This window comes from Morone saxatilis, unplaced genomic scaffold (genome assembly GCF_004916995.1).
Source record: "Morone saxatilis isolate NCDOM2014 unplaced genomic scaffold, NCSU_SB_2.0 Contig23, whole genome shotgun sequence".
NCBI lineage: Eukaryota > Metazoa > Chordata > Actinopteri > Moronidae > Morone > Morone saxatilis.
In genome coordinates, this window is record NW_023339796.1 from 4,725,377 (window position 1) to 4,746,391 (window position 21,015).

General features: G+C 40.5%; 2 protein-coding genes across 2 annotated transcripts; one reads left to right on the top strand and one right to left on the bottom strand.

Moving 5' to 3' along the window:
• Positions 1 to 413: 413 nt before the first annotated feature.
• Positions 414 to 4,896, bottom strand: pex19 (peroxisomal biogenesis factor 19). Its single transcript, XM_035670707.1, has 7 exons — positions 4,743 to 4,896; positions 3,865 to 4,027; positions 3,680 to 3,765; positions 3,066 to 3,245; positions 2,810 to 2,980; positions 2,441 to 2,485; positions 414 to 2,099 (listed from the first exon to the last, which is right to left on the bottom strand). The coding sequence occupies exons 2-7, from the start codon at positions 3,974 to 3,976 to the stop codon at positions 2,013 to 2,015; spliced, it is 681 nt and encodes a 226-aa protein (XP_035526600.1). The 5' UTR covers positions 3,977 to 4,027; positions 4,743 to 4,896; the 3' UTR covers positions 414 to 2,012.
• A 4,202-nt stretch (positions 4,897 to 9,098) lies between these two features.
• On the top strand, positions 9,099 to 16,076 carry si:dkeyp-66d1.7 (myeloid-associated differentiation marker homolog). The gene is made up of 2 exons (XM_035670650.1): positions 9,099 to 9,243; positions 13,280 to 16,076. Exon 2 carries the CDS (start codon positions 13,398 to 13,400, stop codon positions 14,277 to 14,279), a length of 882 nt encoding a protein of 293 aa, XP_035526543.1. The 5' UTR covers positions 9,099 to 9,243; positions 13,280 to 13,397; the 3' UTR covers positions 14,280 to 16,076.
• Positions 16,077 to 21,015: the final 4,939 nt, after the last annotated feature.

Below are 21,015 nucleotides of genomic sequence, written 5' to 3' on the forward strand. Positions count from 1 at the left end.
TACATTGCTTTCCACTGCACTCTGGTTTGATGCACACGTGTACTTCAGATGTTTAATGTTTTAGTCTCGATGCTTTTATGTTCTTTGATGTTTTTCCAGTTTATATTTTCTGCTCTTACAGAAACATTATTTCTTATTTCTAAAAAATAAGCATGACACTTTATATACTATGGGATAGTTTAATCTAGAGCAAAAACATATTTTCTAAACTGATCATAGTTTTGAAATGTAAAATCTTTAAACTGCAATGTAAGTAGTTGCTATAGTTGACTAATAATTACATAAGATAGCATAAAATATAAAATACTCAAGTACAAGTATCTCAAAATAGCATATGTACCTAATATTATATCAGTCACTAGCACTCATGTAAAAGCAATGAGGGTTAATAATCCACAACAACTACAAAAAAATGCATTATATCATTATTTTATTTCATATATTTACAAAAACAAAACAAAATAGTGTCAAATCACTGGTTGCATTTTTTTTTAACGGTGCTCTGGGCATGTTGACATCGGCCCTGAGAGTTGAATAGATTGAACCCAACCCCTCCCCATCTGGATGAAAACCACAGGCCTCAATGGGCCTCTACGGCAGCCTCCCCTCAGCTGTGTTTGGAGTAAATCTGATCTCTTTTCAGTGCACGGCTGACTGAATCCTTTCACAGCACCCCTTTATTATACAGTTATTGATGAGCTGATGGTCGTGTGACTTCTAGACCTCTCTCCGTGGTCACAGTGGTAAAATTTGTCAGCTGGCAATAGCAGCGGGCGAACAGTATCCGCTGGAATAAACAAACCCACCAACCACAGCCAAAATGTGCCAACATCAGGCTGTTGACGTCTCACTCTACAGTGCATCTGCGTGATTTATAGACATGTTTTGTCTCTCGCTTAAACATGTGATGTTTAGCACTCTTCCCTTCACCTTATTCCGGAGAGAACATAATGTACTTTTAATGGCGGGTACAGGATATACATACATGTTATCACTCGCGAAAGTGTTTTTTCTTTCCTAGCAAAGGGACTCCCCGTACCAAAAGAAAGCATCACTCTGCACATTACAAAACACTGGGAATCACAGGGGAAGCACTTTGCACAGTAACTCTACACTATAATGATCACTGTAACCACAGCAAAGGCATCCGGGAATCAACATCTCAATCACTTCAAATAAACACCTGGTAAAGTAGGGGGGGGGGGCAACACTCGGGGGAATTAGTCGTGTTAAATTAGCTGGCTGAATTACAGTAGGTGCTGGGAACTTCTCATAAAGTGTTCAATCAATCCTCTCTAGTCTTTTTAATTCTTTAAATAATTAACAAATGTACACTCTTTTTTTTTCCAGTTTCCTTACGTTAATAGGCAGTTAACTCGTTAATGTAAATCCTGCACAGCCAGAGACGTGTGTGTTAATAAAGTCCCAAATAATGATCACTAACTTGGTGCAAACCGGGGATGATATTGCAAATTCACACCGTTTTAAAACTATAACCGTAAGTGCTTAGCTGAACGAAAAATCTTTACCTTGTGAGAAGGTCTAAAATAATAACTTAAAAGTAATTTTTGCAAAAAGGCACTGTTTATACCCGTGAAGTGGTTGGATAGGTTTTACCATGAGGCTAAACAGCGTTGTGAAAACAACATGGAGAACGGCAGTGGTATTTTCTTTTTTAAAGGAATGCTGATAAAACTAAACTGTGAAGGAGCTATGGGAACCGTTGACGAAGCAATGCAGAGATGTTCAAATGTTCTCAGTCGTGCGTTTGGTGATTTTAGACAGAAGAGAGTGTCACATGTGTGGTTCCTGTTGGTTTTCGTGCCTCCTTCTGTTGTTTCTGCATCCACACACACCTTCTACCTGACGGAGAACAGTGTTGGCGGTCCGGTCCCCCTCCTGTCTGACCTTTGCTTCACACTCCTTCACTCCCTGCCTCTCGCTGATGCACACACACAGAGAGAGAGACCCCTCTGGCTGCAGTGCTTCTGATGGACCGCACTGCTACTTTATCACATGATGGAGCACTGCTCTGCCGCCCCGGCACCGGGGCCTCCTGGGAGGTTGAGGGACTCTATGTCAAAGTTAAAGCCTGGAGGCTGGATGGGAAGAAGAGGAAGAACACCGTTATTATTAAGCTGCAGTTGGGTGACATGACGCTATATGTTGAGAAACTACTATTTTACTACGATTTTTCCATATTGTTTATACAGTAGAAGCTGTCTCTATAGTATCTCTGGGTGTATTAAGCTATCAAGAGCAATATGTTAAATAATGACACTAGCTGATATTGGATGATTTTTGAACCAATATAATAAAACACTTTTGTTAAATTAGGTTTTTAATTTGGTTCATAGCATATAGAAATGTATGCCTGGTTATTTTATTCATTATTTTTGTGCACATGCTGTTTGTTAACTGAGAGCAGTGGAAGACTTACCGCATCACCTGCTAGCTCTTTGGGTGGTTGGCCAAGGTCTTGCAGCTGTAAGTAGAAGCATTATAATCTGTGATTAGTTTTATTCTTAACAAGTCCGTTATTGCCATTAAACTTAGTAATATAACAGTTTATAAGTTACGCTGTCCCCTACCAGTGTTACCGTATGAGAGTTCCTCTTGCAGTAGTAGCTATTTGATGATATCTGCATTATGTAAGCACTTTATCAGGCGCAGTTATCATTGGATTGATTCACAATCCAAATACTCAAGAAGCACGAGGTAACAAACCAACAAACAGATTGACTGACTTCTTTTTCTTAATTTAATTTGCAATTATTCAATGACAAAGTCCAGTGCAGAGTGTTTCTACCTTTTGCATCAGGTCCATGATGCTCTCGAACGTGCTGTCTTTATCTTCTGCCCCCTGTTCCTCCCTCTCAAAGTGCTTACAGATCTCTCCCATAATTTTGGCCTGCTGTTCATAGCGCTGGTAGTCCTCCTGGCTGAGGCTCGGCTTGTTGGCATCCAACCATTCCGGGTACTGTGAGGGTGAGTGACATTTATCATAATCAAACTGGGCAGCTGAAATAGAGACTGTTGAGACGGCTAGTAAAACCGATGCACACCTTAGCAGTGATCTCTTTGAGAGACGGATAAAGCACTTCCTTAGAGAGAAGGTTCTGCATGATGGACTGCATGATGGGCAGGATGTTTCCATCATCGCTACCACCGCCCCCTTCGCCGCCCTCTTCCAATCCCAGGCCTTCTAGAGCCTTGACAAGGTCGTCTCCAGCTAGTCCTGTGGACTGTAGCAGAATAATACAGATAGTCAGTAAACCGTTCTATGTTTGCATGACTGTAAACGCATTCAAAGCAATTGCTTCTTCCTAAGTCCTGTCCCCTTTTTTGCTCTGTGCTCCAATAACAGTTGAGCAAGTCTTGGTCAGCTTTCTCCTGTACTTAAACATGCCATGTGCTAGGCTCACCTATGCTGAAAACATAACCACTTTTGGAAGATGGTTAAAAAGTAAAAGCGACATATATACATAGTTACATCTTAAGTTATATCATTTTAACCAGAAGCTAGACGATCTACATCTAAACATTTCACTTTTATCTTTTAACCATCTTAATAATTTGGTGACTTTTCAACATAGATGAGCCTAGCACATAGCAAGTACAGGACAGTAGAAAGTTGACCGAGGTTCCAGGTCAATTGATCGATTCTAATTTTACCCACCTGCAGGTTGTCTGCATTTTTAGCCAGGCCCCGGAGGGTTTCTTTAAGACATGAGGTGAATTCTTGTTGGGAGGCGGTGTCCGTGCCTATACAGAACAACACAGACAACATTTAGGCTACAGGAACAAAACGGTAAGCAGAGGAACATAATAAAACCACAGATAATGCCAATTAGTAGACCTTACCGACTTTGCCTGCAGCCTCTGACAGTTTTTGGAAGTGCTGCAGTAATTCTGGCTCCTCCTGAGCCAGCTCAGTCATGGCCTTCTCCCATTCCTCCTTAGCTTGGGTAGCCATGTCCCCCTCGAAGAGAGTCTCAAAGAGTTTGCAGTCTTCAAGCAGAGGTGGCTACATAGGTAAAGAGAACACATTTAAAGTGGCTTTTAGACACCGTAGGGGAGCTGTGACTGTGAGCGCTAAATGGCATCAAGCCTGCTTTTAGTGGATGCTTTTAAAGTGTGTTCTTTTTGTACTATACGCCCTCTTTGTTGCTACACCTTGAAACTGTACTGGCTGTAATGAACAGTGTCAAAAACAAGACAATTCTTGTTCCAGTTTTGGTTGCTTGGCCATAGTTACTACCCCAAAAACAGTCAGTGCAACTGAGAGAATGTTTTGTTGGGCAGTGAACATTTGGGGTGGGGTCTGAGCTTTGCAAGCTTTGCAGTTTACACACAACAGCAGCAAAGGGTAAACGAGTTACACAACTAAGAAAATAGAGGAAAGGTCAGGGTTTAAAAATAGACAAACACAAATACGTTCTTTCAGAGTTATAGTGACTTGAAATAATAATAAACTTCCCCCCCCTTTAATCAATCTTGGTATAGTCTGTGCTCATTTTCCCTGCTGGTAGACACTCACGACAAAACCCCCAAAAACGTCAAACTGCAATACGCAAACTTTTCAAGCAGCCACCAGGTTTGTAATTCAGTGAGGAGACAATATCCAGTTAAATAAAAGGTGGAGGATGTTACCGGCTACATGCTACATGTGTGCATATGTAACAAAATAAGATGTGATTGCTGTAAATGCACCACTGCTACACAAACTATAAGGAACCGACCTTCTCTGCCCCACTGTTAGCTGAGGAGGAAGCAGCTGCAGGTTCAGGGGCAGGAGGAGCCGATGTCTTGTCGAAGTCATCCAACGCACCTGAAAGGAAGGAATGAGATCAGAACAATGCCAGTGGACATTTAAAGACAACACAAGTGCTAGAATTTAACCAACTTCAACTTCTTCTTGTATCAGTTCAAACCGCAGCTGCAGAAAAGGAATAAAGTGCACATCAAATGACTACAAAAAGCTAACCCTAACGATTATTCTGTGTCCCAAAGCTCAACATTAAACCTTTATATATATATTGTATTTCCTCACTATTAATACTATGTAAAGCATCTTCTTCGGGGCAAACCAATGGATGTTTTAAACTCTTTCAGAACTATAAAAAATGACTCCTAACTATATTATTATGAATTAAGATAGAACTACAGCTCTGAGTTTGATTCAATATTAACATATTAAGTAAAATACTGATGATTTATGAACTTTAGGTACACCTCGCTAAGACTAATGCAGTCTAATACAACAAGTCCTGCATAACTCCTACCCTTGTAAAGGTTTTACTGTGATATAAATGGATTGACTTCTCATTATAACACGAGGGGGCTCGCAAAGCCTTCTTGATTTTAAGCGGTGTAAGAAAATATAAAACATCCAAAGAGCCGACAGAACAGTGGGCAAGTGTGAGGGAACAAGAAAACACTGAATTAGTCAAAATCACTACTTTTACATTAACTTCCTGCAGTCATTCACTACTCGGGTTCATTGCACAGATTATTATGCATCGAATATAACCCATAAAATGTGTCACAATGTCGGGTCGTCAGCTTTAAGGAGTCCCTTTAAAGGTCCAGTGCGGAGGATTTAGTGGCGTCTAAAGGTGTAGCTGCAGGTCGCAACTCACCCTCGCTACATCCTCCACTTCCAAGTGTGAAGGAGAAACTACGGTGGCTGCAAGACGCGTAAACAACAGGAGTGACCCAATCTAGAGCCTGTGTTCGGTTTGTCCGTTCTGGGCTACTGTAGAAACATGTCAGTTTAATATGGAGGCCTCTGTAGAAGAGGACCCGCTCTCTCTGTAGGTAAAAAGTGCTTATTCTAAGGTAACAAACACACAACAATTCTCATTTTAAAGTGATTATACTCTAATGAAAACCCACCTGTAAATATTACTTGTTATATTATTACACTTCTGCCAATAAATCCTCCTAAATGTAAATTGTAACCTTCATAAAGATCAGATTTATTTACAGGGTTGTTGTATTAGACTCCATTAGTGTTAGATTAGCTGTATATGTGTAACATATTTACACATTAACTGAACCAAAAAGGCATTTACACAGAGAGAGACAACAATCACTGACTGACAGCTCAGCCGCCATGTTAAGTCATCAGGTTTTCATTATCGACAACTGCCTTTCAATTAACACACACACACACACACACACACAGTACACACACACACACACAGACACACACACAGACACACACTAACTAACACACAAACACACACACAGACACACCACACTACAGACACAACACACACTAACAGACACACACAAACACGGACGTACACACTAAACAGACACACACATCACACAAACACACACAAAAAAAACACAAAACCACACACAAACACACACAAAAACAAACACAACACACACACCACACACACACACCACCACACACAAAACACACAAACCACACACACAACAGACACACACACACAACACACACACACACACACCACACACACACACACACAGTGTTAGTTAAACAAAACATTAGCAACGTTAAACAGTTTAGACGAAAGAGGACAGGGGGGCGGAGGACGGAGGGGGCGGAGGACCGAGGGGGGGGGTCCTGTGCTTGAACCGCAGCCGGCTCAAACACCCGATCCTCGGGGAAGAGAGTTGCAGGAGAGAGCCGCTGTAAACACCCACTCCCTTACTGGTCCAACAACTCGTCAGTTCTTGCATCCGTGTCCGGTGCACGGCCTTCTGATCCGGACGCCATGATGTTACCCTTCTCCCAACACCAAAAACCCACCCAGCGGTCTCCGGAAAATGACGTTTCTCGCGGAAACGACCACGTCACGACGACAGACCGGAGGTGCGATCTGGCGCCACCCTGGTGGTAGAGAGTGACAACACCACCAGAGCGAGAAAACAGGAGGCAACACAGGCTCATCATCCAGTCACCAAACAGGTTTAGACTCCTAGGAATGATTTATACAGCTGCTGATAGCTTAGATGTTGTGGTTTGAGGTTGATTGTTGTTGTTTAGGGTACTCGCGTCCAATTTTGGGCAAGCAAAAAGTCAGATTTTATCATTTGATTTTTGGCCTAATCCAAACATCTACTCTACTCTACTCCAACTATAGACTAGATAGATAGATAGATAGATAGATAGATAAGATAGAGATAGATAGATAGATAGATAGATAGATAGATAGATAGATAGATAGATAAGGAGTAGTTGCACATGAATAGAAGAATATTGAATCATGATATGGTATTGCACGTAATTATTGCACATTTTTATTGTTCAAAATATCTATATCCTTCTTACTTATTAGAGTTTAGAGAGCATTTTCATGGCTTACAGGAGTTTTATATAGGCTTAATTAAAACAACCATCCAGGAATTGGTAATATTTACTCAATTGAGATACTTTACTTGAATATTTACTGAAAATTTAAATTTATACTTCATAAATTCACAGGAAAATAGTAAAATAAAAGAAAAAATAAATCCTTTTTACAGTGGTCCTGTTAATTGCCTCAAATACAAACCAAGGGGAATAAAGTACGATTTATTTACTCAAGTACTGGTACTTAAGTAACAATTTGAGGTACTTTACTTGAAGTATTTAAATGTTTCTGCTAGCTTTCTCTAGTGTCAATACTGAAATATTGTACCTTTTAACTCTTTTTCTTACTTAATTGGCAGGCGCGGGTGGTCAAGAATTAATAATACAACATATAATCAACTAATAATTACTTGGTAAACTACCAGTAATCAGTTGAAAATGTTGCAGCTGCGCAAAATAAAATACTACATAATAAGTGCTTTTTAACTTTTGGTAGTTTTTTTTTTGGTTAAGTACATTTTAATAATAATACTAACATTTTAAAAGCAGGATTTTTGCCTTGTAATCAACATTCTTACACTAATGGTGATCTGCTGCGTTGTTTACTTAAGTAGAAATAAAGTAATGAAAATACATAAAATTAAGCCTTATTTAACAACGTTATTTTTTTCCCCTGTGATAAAGTATTAACTGACAAATAGAACAGAATAACATGAAGCCTATATCCCTTTTACCACACAAACACAAACTACACACAAGAGAGTGGCGGTCCTTCCAGGTACAGCCCTCCTATGACTTTTTCAGTAGTGGAATTGAAATGTGATCAATTAATTAAATTAAAGACAATCTCGTAAGAATGTGGCCATGTGACAGCAGATTACTCTTTCTGTCTCTAGGACAGCTTTTTTTTTTTTTCCAGGAAACCGCGTCAAATTTCGTATCCTGGTAAATACACAGTGGTTGTCAGGGTTAAGCTGCGGTTGCTGAGCAACGCACCACCAAATAATCTCCGACTGCGATGGTTCAGACTGGCAGCAATGACAAATATTTAGTATTATCTTCGGCCGTGTCGATAGTACGCTTTAAGTAGGATGATTTAAATAAAGATGACGACAGTTTCATTAGTAATAGTTGATGGATGGGGGGGGGGGGGTTTCCACACGCGAATCAGCCCACTTTCTGTTAAAATGATGCGAATTTACCATTAATCTTTCAGTGAATATTAACTAATGTCTGATATTTTAAGTAATTTTTAAATATTCATAAACCAACCATCAATTTTATGGCATCATCTGGCCCACCGGCTCTATTTTAAAAAGTGTCCTGAGATAACTTCTGTTATGAATTGGCGCTATAACAAATAAATTGAATTGGAATTGAATTTTAACAAAATTTTAAACTATTAAACTAATTGAAAACTTGTGTGTCTCCAATCTCATTGGATGAAAAGAAAATAACTATTGTGCAGTTTTATTTACAATAACAGAGATTAATAGCCTATACAAACTTATTTTACAGAAAAGAAACACACAAAAACATCAATTTAGCTCATTCAGGTTGAGATTTATTAATTTCCCATTGCTTTTCACGAAGGTGCCAGCCAAAAGAAAATGTAGGAAAGTGATCAAGAAATGTAACTTTCAACGAGGGAGTACATTGGGTGTGTTAAACAGCAGGACGAGGAGGAGGAGGGAGGAGGAGGGAGGAGGAGGGGGAGGAGGAGGAAGAGAGTTCAGACAGATGTGAATAACGGTGCAGACATTTGATTCCTAATTTGGTTTGCTGGGCGGGGAGCTGCTCCTCTGAGCTGCTTAGTCAAGTCTGAGAGCTGAGGAGTTGCAATCATACGATTCTCTACCGCTGGATGTCCCGGAGAACCGAGCCTGTCCGCAGTACCATCAAGTATCAGAAAGGTAACCAACTTTTCACACTCACTGATTTCATGTGGGTTTAATATTTAAAAAGTATTTTTATGTGGTAGTTGAGTGAGCTTGCACAAGGAAAATACATTTCAGCTGCAACTTGTTGCATCTTGCTTACCTGCATGCCTCATAGGAAATATGTGATAATATCAGCAGCTAGTGGTTTTTATTTTTTTACTTGTTAGAGCACATTTTGTTTTAAAGAAATTGAGCTTTTATTTTGAAATTTTAAATGAGTTTACAATATAAAAAAAGAGTTGCGAGTAGGAAGAAATCTTATAAATGACATATTTCTCCTTTATTATACTTTTTTGAAAGTAATGTCTACTATAATATTTTTGTGGCGAGAGTCTTTCAGACATTCATGATGTTGTCAAAAATTAACTTTCTATCCAGTTTCCTCTAGAAAAATGTAGTTTTTGAACATATATTTGAGAGTTTTGTGTCAGTTTGTGTTCAGTAGGCTGTGGTGTGGTGTGTGTGGTGGGAGCAGGGTGCGGCAGGCGGCACACCCACCTTCACTGTCAATGAATGAAACCTCTGCAGGAGCCTAACACACAGCTGTCACACTGTGTTATTGGGGGGAGTTTTTCTCTCTTTTTCTATGTTTGTGGCACTGTGTGCGGTACCGAAGACACCAACAAGTTCCTCATTGTTCCTGATTCTAAGTTGCCCTCTTCGCTGAGTAGGTGTGGTGGGTCAGTCTGCCTTTGAAAAAAATGTGATGACCCCCCTCGAAAAAAATGCAGTGGAGAGATTTTAGTATCTTGTGAGAGTCGACACGCAGTTTGAGATTGTTCTCCAGTCTGACAAGAGGAGTGAAAATGCTGAATACTTGGAATTTTTGTTGTTTTAAAAAAAGGTCAAATGTGAAAGGCTTTCGTAAACAGTTGCGCCTTAATATACTAACATTAAGCTCACACACACACACACACACACACACACTGCGGATGGTTTGCCAACAGAGCTCATCCTGTGTTTCGACCCATGGATCCCCTCTAAGTAGATTATGCTTGAAATCAAGTTAGTGATGTTGTGTCATGACAACCAAACAAGCAGCTCACATGACCTCTCTGCCTGAGACAAACAGTAGTTTCCTGAACATCTCTGCGTATATGTCTCTGTGTGTGTGTGTGTGTGTGTGTGTGTGTGCGCAGGACACACTCCCCTGCTGTGTGTATGAAAAGTGACTGTGCAGAGGAGCATGATGTTGTCACATCCTGTTTGCTGTCCTGTTTCAAAGCCTGATGAGTGAACCTATTTTCAGCACCTCTTCCATTTGGGGGAAGTGGCCCCCTATTTGTGTGATCCTGTCGTGTTTTCCATGCTGTGCTGTGAAAAGACATTTTTCCACACTAGGCCCTTGTTTCTTTTTCTATTTTTTGTTCCTGACATTTTTCCCTCTCCCATTTCTTTCCTGACTTGATTCCATAAGCAGCAAAGTAATGGCGGCAGAGGGAGTGGCGGGAGATTGATTTTTCCATTACGACCCTCCATGTATACGTTTATTTTGAGTGGTTTACATGAAGCAATAATTGGTACCCTGACTTTAAAGCTGGAGTGGGAGTATTGAGCCAGGGAGGGAGAAAGAGGACAACTGATGGAAAAGGGAGGTAGTAGCCGCCAAATGAGACTATGAGGAGTGAAGGAAGGAAGGAAAGAAAAAGAGAGGAAAGGAAAGAACTTGGCAAATGTGACAAAGTTACCAGTTGTTCAGCAGCAGCTAGACTGTAGCACATCTGGAACGCATCAGTAAGTTGGAAAATCTTACAAGAAATAAGGGAGAAGTGGGGGGGGGNNGGGGGGGGGGGGAGTGGTGAAAGAGAGGGGCCTGCTGGTGACTCACTTCTCTGCTATTCTACTCCATCACTGTGTTTAAACTATGTGTCCTTCTGCGGCCGAGGCACAGGGCTTCCCCCGTGTTCCTCCCTCTTTTCACTCCCCTCCCCTCCCCTCGCCCTGCACTCCCTTTTGGCTTCAAGTGAGTCATCCTGCAGGAGTTTCAGGGGTCTCTTTTCCATTTCTGTGTCTTTCCTTCTATTCATTCCTCTCCACCAGTTCAGCATTTCGCCTCCCCAGCCCTCAGCTGTATAATAGGTGTCTAATGGGACTAATGTAAACAGGTCTTTTCTCCTTGTTTATAACTGTCTCTCTGTGTAAACTGGGAACAGGGAGTACACTGCACAAACGTTCACACACACTGTTAAAATGTCCACCTTATCTTATTAAATGTCTCTCTGTGGCTTAAAATCTTGTCTTTCTGAATTCAAATCAGCTGGTTTCTATAGAGTTTTTGCAAAGGAGGTAAACACAAATTCTCACTAGTAGTAGTGTTCGATACCAGCAAATGTTCAGTAACAACATCCGCTGTCATCAGTGTCAGTCCTGCAGGATCAAAGAGCAAGAGCTTCTTTATATAGATGCCATTATACACCAACGTTCAATAGAAATCCACCAGAGAGGAGGAAGAGGATATCTGCTATAGCTTCATTAGATCACAGCGCATTGCAGCTGCACAACAGGTTTGCGGTTTGAGTAATTTGTACTAGCTGGAAAAACCCTTCGCCACCTTGCCAAATGCCAACATTTCACACCAGAACTCTTGTCTTTAGGGGTGGCTGAAAACATGACATCACCCACCATTTTCAGACAGGGCAAAATGAAACCTGGAGTCGAGGCTGACGTCTTTTTATCAGACCTTGGATGCACAAAATTCAGATTTGAGGGTAAAGTGAGCAACAAACAAGGCTGGGGTGTTGTCACTTTCAGCTCTAAGACAAAACGGTCCCCAGTCGAATCATATTCCTATTAGTGTGAAAGTGATACTGTGTAAATTCCTAAGAAATAAAACACATCTTTGCTGTCCAGTAGACTCATTGGTTTTGCTGCTACAGCATTGGTCTACTTGGTGTAGTGTCACCAGCAGCTTATGATGATTAACGTTAGGTCAAAGTTCAAAGTTCAGAACTTAAGATAGACGTTTTTTGTCACTCGTGGCCCAATGACCCAAAAACCTAAACAAAATGAACCTTGAATTTTGAGATATTGGAGGTTTTATCTTCTTCTTGTGTATTAACCTGAACTTATAGCCATTGTGGACGCTGCTTGGTTGAAAGTAATTCTGGAAACTGAGGAAGAACTTGAGAAGACAGTTGAGGGGAGGTTCTACTTTAATAAAGCAAAGTACAAAACCTACAGTAGTGAAGGTTTCAATAGCAGTGTATGTGTATGTATAATATTATCTGTTATCTTTAGAACCTCTGAAAACGTGGTGGAAAATAAATTTAAGTTCATAATAAAACACCAACAACGTGGTTAATCGTAAGTTGGTGCACTGAACTACTTTACATCACCTCTTTCCAACGGAGCCACACCCACGTCAAATAGCACAGAAAAAATCTGTGTTCCAACACCATCCCTCATAGTACGAGCCTGGTTGAGAAAATAGTTTTCAAGGGGCTTTAAAAGTACAGTTTCCTTTAGCCACGTACAGAGTTGAAGACCCAGCAGCACTAGATCAAAAGCCTTGTTAAGATTTCAGATTTTTTTTACAGTGTGTAGACGGGGTCGCTGGGAGTGTAACAAGTGATGAGAGCCATGTTTAGAGCACGATGACAGACACACTGTAGGGTCGCTGGAGGTTGTGGCGCCACACCCATCACCGAGGACATGAGCATGGAGGAATGTCAGAGTGAAAGAGTCTGCACTCAGACCATACCAGAACTACCAGAGTGAAGGAGAATGAGTGTTCACGAGATGATTCGACCTGATGTAAATGTGACCACAGTGCAGTCATTATTATGTTTTCATGGTTTCCCTTGTTGCTTCAACCATTCATAAAAATACAATGACAGCATTGTGTGTTTCACAAAATGGTATGTAGGAGTAAATAATCTGTTTAAGCAAAATTGCAAGCTGTTGCCCTCATGTGGTTGTATCTTGTACTTCATCTAGAGGTTAGAAAATGTTACATAAAACTGTAAAAATCTTGTTTGCTAATTCTTCTCAATATCTTTTCTTCTTACAGTTTTCTCACCCTTCTCTGAGCGGCCAATGGTAAAAAATCTGAGGAAGTGAAATCTGAGGAAAAGACTCGTATCTCACAGGAACCTTTTCATCTTCTCTCATCACCTACATCTTGCATAATGGCTATAGTCCTCCGCTCCAGCCCACTCCTATGGACACGGTTGGCAGCCATGGTCTTCGCCTGCGTGGCCTTCTCTGTGGCCGTGCATGGCGGCAGACTCTACCACGGAACCGGAGACTGGTGCATCTTCTGCTGGGCCTTCAGTTTCGCCGGGACTCTTCTCGTCATCCTGGTGGAGCTGTTCGGCCTTCAGACCAGAGCCCCTGTTTCCTGGAAGAACTTCCCCATCACCTTCGCCTGCTACGCCACCCTGCTCTGCCTGTCCGCCTCCATCATCTTCCCCCTCTACTTCCTCAAGGGTTCCTCAGGCCAAAGCGAAATTCGTGACTACCGCATCGTGTCAACCGTCTTCTCGTGCCTGGCCACCATCGCCTACATGAGCGAAGTGAGCATCAGCAAGGCACGTCCAGGCGAGGTGGCCGGCTACATGGCCACAGCCCCTGGCCTGCTGAAAGTCTGCGAGACCTTTGTGGCCTGCGTCATCTTTGTATTCATTAGCGACCCCCCGGCGTACGCCCGTCATGATACACTCAAGTACTGCATGTCCGTGTATTGCATCTGCTTCATCCTGTCCATGGCCGTGGTGGTGCTGTGTGTGGGCGAGTGCACCGGCTGTCTCCCCTTCCCGTTTGCCCGCTTCCTGTCTGCCTACGCCCTGCTGGCCGTGGTCCTCTATCTGTCAGCACTCATCATCTGGCCCATCTTCAACTTTGACCCCAACCATGGCGGTGTAAAACAAAGGCCAAGCAGTTGCAGCAACACACAGGGGCTGTGTCCGTGGGATAAGGTCATGGCGGTGGCCGTGCTCACTGCTGTCAATTTCATACTCTACCTGGCTGACCTGATCTACTCCACCCGCCTGGTGTTTGTCAGCGCTTGAGGGAGGAGAAAGGGTGTTAGTCCAGCAGTATGCTCCAAATAAAATTGAATTTGGCATGTTCTCAAAGGCTGTCGAACTGCTGTCAAACACAGTTCTGCAAGCAAATGCGACTCTGGTCTGTTTGTTTATTGGCCTCCACACCAGCTGCAGTAGCTTGCGGGTCATGATGGGAGCAGACTGTATATTATACCACAACTGGTATAATTAATTGTAGTATTTTAATCTAGTGTGGCTAATTTTTCTGAAAATTAAAGGATTTATTACACCATAGCTCTGGTAGAAGAAAAGTGGCCCGAAGCACTCAAGTAATGGTTGGCCCAGGATGTACCGGAGATAATGTATTGGGAGCAGTGAACAAGAAAGTTCAGCTGGCCAACCTGAGTAATGAAACCAAAATCTTGTGTTTTTTGGGCCCCACACTCACAGTTTTGCCTCTGCAAACCTGCCAAATTTGATTTTGTGTAAAGTATACTGCCAGCTTGAGGACTGTAGAGAGGGAGAGAAGAGGGCGAGGTTTAGGTCAATGGCTATGTTTACACGTACAACAATATTCCCTTAAATTACAGAGGTTTCCTGTTTATGTGTTGGAGCAAGTCAATGTCAGGCCTTGCTTCCAGTGACCTAGAAAGTCTCACTTATCTTGATTATATAGACCTGAATGTGATTGCTGGAACATGCTGATATTACAAGAGACATTTAAACTTTCTTTTTTTTAATCCGTTTTTTTAATGGCAGATCATTGCCTCCTGTAATACTTAAAAAACATGATTATTTCATTTGTAGGCTACAGAGATGATTGTGATCTGGATATGAATAAGCTATTAAAAGAATCTCCTGGACAAGACTCTGACAAGGATACAAGCTAACACCCAAAATACTATGTACATGTAAACATAGTCTGTAATGACAAATGAAAAAAAAGAAAAAAAAGAAAAATGGCGGCTTATTATTGTGTTTTTGTTACACTTTTTTTTGGTATAATGTATATGTCTGTGCTCTGCCTTAAGTTTCTTTTTAATTTGATGTCAGGTATAAAAAAGACAAAGTAGTATTTTTGTTTTTAGCTGCAAAAATGTAGATAAATAATGAATATTAGCTGTAAGGAGTCAAGATTAAGTTAAATAACTGTTAGAGAAAATAAGAAAGTACAATTAGGAATCCAAGACTTTAAAGGTAGTTAAATATCTATTTAGTTTTTTGATGATTTCATTAAAGGAATGAACTGTTTGGTTTTCCCACCATTATGCAGAACAGCTGATCAGATTGTATCATTCATTACTTGTCTTCTTTTTTTTTTTACACAGCTCCAATGTTTTAAGACTTGAAGTACAACATAACTTACATGTTACATGTTAAATTGAATGCTAGGCTAGCTTTTTGCTCCTGTTATGATACATGTGTATCTGTATCTGCAAGCTGCAATCAATGGCAAGAATATATAAATGGAAAGAACATATGCAATATTATTACAAAACAAGAATAGTGCACTTAATATGTAGTATTGTTTTATGTCTTCAAGATTCCAGGTGTCTCCAAAATATCAAAGCAATTCTATTAAACACCAAACACACACCACTAAATTCATACACATTGCCAATTGGGTTTATTGGTTTTGTACTGCTGTAATACATACTTAAAGAAAGAGAAAAAAAAGATGTATCTCTCTCTCTAGATGTTGTTAGTGTTATATTCTTCAACTTTTGTTGTTCCACTGTTCATGTGTCAAGTAAGCATACCACATCAGTGTTATAGAAAATCGTAATCCAGTGTTTAAATAAAACCACATGTTAAAAAAAAGAGTATGTGTGGTTGTCTTATTTTAGTTTTAGTTTGGTTTTGGTCTCATAAAGGTGCAATATTACCCACTAGCTACGCCAGCGGAGTAGCTATATCAGTCGGTTCGTCATCCACCACTTTGGTCCTGACTGAAATATCTCAACAACTTTTAAATGGATAAATATTCATTTTTATAGATACATTTATGCTCCCCAGAGGATGAACCCCACTGCGCCACCATGAAGTAGATATTTTTGGTTTGAAATGAAACATCTTGACAATTATTGGATAGATTGCCATGATTATGAATTAATTATTTGTTATTTATTAACCGCCACCAGCAGGTCAGAGTTTTCCATTATCCCTCGAAGTAGCTCAACATCTACTTAAAGAATTGGCACAAACCTTTGTACTGATATTTTTGGTTCCCAGATTATGTTTCTGCGACTTTGGTGATCCTAAACTTCTCTTATTTGGTTCAGACATTCATGTTCATTACTTGTGTTATTACCCAACAATCCAATGCATTCCTTACTACTTGGATTTGTTTTTGTAATCGTGGAGGAAGCTAGTTCGGATGATGGAGGCGGTTACATTCAGTGTCTGGAAATATTTACATTATTTTAACAAAAAAAAAAAGGATTTTAATTGTCATAAGTCTGAATTTTGAGTAGATGGGTTACCAATTTTGTGGTGAGTAGCAGAAAAGTAATGTAACTAATTACTGTTGGCCGAGAGTAATAAGTAAAGTCAAATGTTATTTGAGAAAGGTAATGAGTAATAAAAAAACATTTTATTACTAGCCCAACACTGGCCTGTACACTCTTCATGTGTATACATCTACAAAAGAGTATAAATATTAACTTGTATAGATCATCCTCATCATATTGGGACCTGCTGTAAACTGACTGATCACATTACATTTAATATTTATTAAACTATTGTTGGTTATGTGAAACACTCCCAGACAGGCAAAACCAAAACAGTACGGCTTTGTCAAAAACCATGGCCTCCCAACACAGAAGCTAACACAAGCTGCAAACTACAAACTACCTGCCACTAATGAACCTATGAGAGTGAAAACGGCCTTTAACTGTACCATATGCATGTGACAACTTTCACAAGTGACATAATTGAACTCACTTAAAGAAAAAAAGAGCAATGCTGATTGTTTAAACTGACGGTAAACTGAACAGACATCAGCATCTGCTCTCTGCACACTATTTATACTTCCCTGTTTACTTTATCTCTCACCACACTTTTTACTTTCTCCACCTCCTCCCTTCACTGCCAGATTCCCTCAGGCTCTCTGTAGACCCCAGTACAACCTACGGGGGCTTGAGTGTATCTCAGGGCCCACGACTGCCAGCAGGGTTGACTACTGGTGACCACTGCTCCTGAGGGGGCGGTGTGGAACTTAGTAAACATTTCTGTCACCCATAACTCTATGGACAGGAAAGGAGACGCCCAGTTCTGACACAATAACATAAAGATTATTTTATTTAAGGAAGGGTTGAACCCTCTAGCTACTACAATAGCAAGCCCAGCCACTTAGTTAGGAGTTAGTGCACCTGCACCTGGCTCAATTTTATTTTAAGGTTCGGATATATGTTCCAGTGTCGAACATTGAGGGGGATCTATTGGCAGAAATATAATATTCATAGGTATGTTTTTATTACTGTATAATCACCTGAAGAATTGTGTGTTCTTTGAGAGACGTTTTGAGGGAGAGGGTTGTCTTCCATGTCCGCCAATGTTGAACCACCATGTTTCTACAGTGGCCCAGAATGGACAAACCGAACACTGGCTCTAGATTTCTTTGCACTGCAGTTTCTCCCACAGATTTTAAAGGTGAAACTTTACCACTAGATGCCACTAAATGTTACTTTAAAGCTTATATAGAAGATTTTTTACTTGGCTCAGATTTTATTGAATGCTTATCATAAACATATATATCTGTAACTTCTCAAATGTGTATCTTATGATCGAAGCTCAGGCTATACTTAATTTTCCTGTGTACCTTGGGTTTAAGTTTATGTCTAAAGAAAAATCAGAAAGCAAAGTGGCACACAGCGTGAAGTATAATCCTGCTTTCTTTCTTCCATTTGACCCAATTTTTAAGAATTGAGTTCCATGCTTTACACCCTCACTTTTTCTCTCAGTGGCCTTCCTTGGCCTCCTAAAACTAAAATTTGGCAAGATTCACTGCTCATCTGCTCCGCTCTTGTCTGTCTTACACTATCTCCCGGGAAGCTCTTTCTACTGTTGTATACGACAAAAAGCCCTGAGGGGAGTGGCCTTCCTACTCTCCTTAAGCAACTAAATAAATTCTTGGCCTTCCCACTCTGACCCACAAAAAGAACAAAGAGTGTAAGTCATCAGCACTACAATAGCTTGATACAATCTCAAATGAAAGAGGCTATAGAAAGAACTCAAACACAGCATCGTGTTTCCACTCCGTAAGCAGATGTGTTGTTCTCGGGGCGGCCAAGAGTCAAGTGTGCAACAACAAGCACACTTGAATGACAACACAATACTTAACTGGAAACATGTGAGTAATTAAAATAGACACACAAATATGTTGAGTGGTTGGAAAGACCCTGACGTTCCCTTTCAGTGCTGAGGCTCATGTATCCTCTTCCTCCCACAGATACAGCTTCTGCTTGGCTCGGGCCTTGATTTTTAACCTCGTCTCTCTCCGAACCATGAGAGTCTCACGGGCAAACAGCTGTGCAAGCTGTTTGTGAGTAACGTGTGATGTCATTTTGTTGGGTTGTTCCCTAATGTGTTCCTTTTATTTCAACACTTTTGTGTCCTCTGACTGCATTGAACCCTGACCTGTGTTGTAACTTGTTGCTTCCAGTACAGGATCTCTTGTCATCCACAGCTTGTTAAAGGGGAACTTGACCAAGTTTTACATACAGCAAAAAGGTCAGTTTATTTGTCACAGGGACAATAAGTTGTGATTTTAGGTCTTGTGCAGGACTATTTTTATTTCCTCTCTGCTGGTTGCCTGGCAACTTCACTGCAATTTAGGAAGGAAGTCGCAGCTCTCGGCTCTAGTGTCGAACGTAATCCCCACTGAAACCCCTTTACAGATTAAACCAATATGTTAACGAGTGATCTTTGGAGGTGCTGGATTACGTTATGTTTGGACAGAACCATGCTAGCTGTTTCCATCAGATTCCAGTCTTTATGCTAAGCTAAGCTAACTGGCTGCTGACTATAGCTTCAAATGTATCATACAGTGAGTATAAACATATTTTCCCAAACTATACTTTTAAATCTGTGTCCCCCAAATTTTATGGAAGTATAAGACTAAATCACCTGGAATACCCCTCCTCCTCCTCCTCCTCCTCCTCCTGCACTCTGTCCATAAACACTAGGTTGTTTCTCCTCAGGTCCTACAAACATGCAGTAAATGACTCTAATATGATTTGTCCGTGTTGTCCATTACTTCTGTTGTCCAGTACAGTTACTGAGAGCATGGCAGTGCTCCTGCTCCATGCAGGCAGATGTACAGGCTAATGTTTCAGAATCATCTTTCTCAGTCAAATATTCTGTCCAGCAACATTTCAGTCACACATGGTTAGTAAAATATTGGGATTTCAAAAAGCATTTACAAACACAAATACTGATCTTTGTATTATAGTATTAATATTACTCTGAAATTAGGGTTTATATCCTCTTAGAATCAGCATTACCACTATATTACTCCTACAGGTATTAGTAATACGAGTTGGTAGGATAATTAGGTGTATTGTATTACCTTCATCACTAATAGTGATGTATTAATGTTAGTACTAGGGCTTCAGACTATAAGTGAGTTGTAATGTTTAAGGCTGGATGACCTACAGGAAAACATATTTTCCCACCTCTAGCAGTTCATCCAACACATTGAGCATGTTTCTAATGCCCACAGCTCATATATTTCATTGGAAATCCAAATACAAAAATATATCGTGTATGAAAACTGTTTAAGGTCTAATGTTTTGAATTAGTCCTGGAAACACAAGTTCCAAGTTTTAACAACTACTGGATGGATTGCCGTAACATTTTGGACAGACATTCAGTGTCCCATTTGGATAAATCTGACTTTGTTGATACTTTGATTTATGTCCAAATAAAACAACATTCCCATCAGCCTGAGCGGTAATTTAGGTTCAGTGCTAATTGGCAAACTTTAGCATGTTAACACGTTAGACTAAGATGGAGGTAAGAGTGTGGTGAACATTTTAGCATATTAGGATTGTCATTATGAACACATCTCCATGCTAGTGTAAGCATTTAGACTCTTTGTCTGGTTCATTTATCAGTTTAATAATTTATTTATTTTTTATTTATGTCCCTCTCAGAGTGAGTGTCAGTGTTATAGGGACAGTGTTGGTAGCAGTATTACAGAGGCTGTATCAGTATTAGTATTATTATTGTAACAGTTTGTACACTCGTGTGTATTAAGTCATTCACAGCAGGCAGCAGCTCTGTTTTACTCCCACATACCACAGTCATCCTATAGTTAGCTTGTCTTTTGGGACTCTCTTTTCAGTGATGGAGGCTCAATTTAGACATAATAGTCATCCTGTTATCACATAGGCTCTTTATAACCTAATGGAAGCATTTCCATTAAGGGTCCACTTGGCTGCTGTTTCATGAACCTGTATGTGTCAGTCAGGCTGACTCAGAGAGCTGTCTGATGTTTGAGATTATACCTCCCCCTGGTGACACTCACAGGATGTGTGGATGGAGGAGTAGCACATGTTCCTCTATATACCAGAGCAAGAAGTTATGGTCTGCATTAAAGGACCCCTTTTCTATCAGTGAGTAAACTGACGACCCCTGACAGTCAGCACAAATAGTGAACACAATAACTGCAGGAGGTTTGTGTGAAATAAAAAAATTGGATGAATTTTGAGCAGATTTCCTGTGAATATTGATCAGAGATCAGTTTTCCTGGTATTTT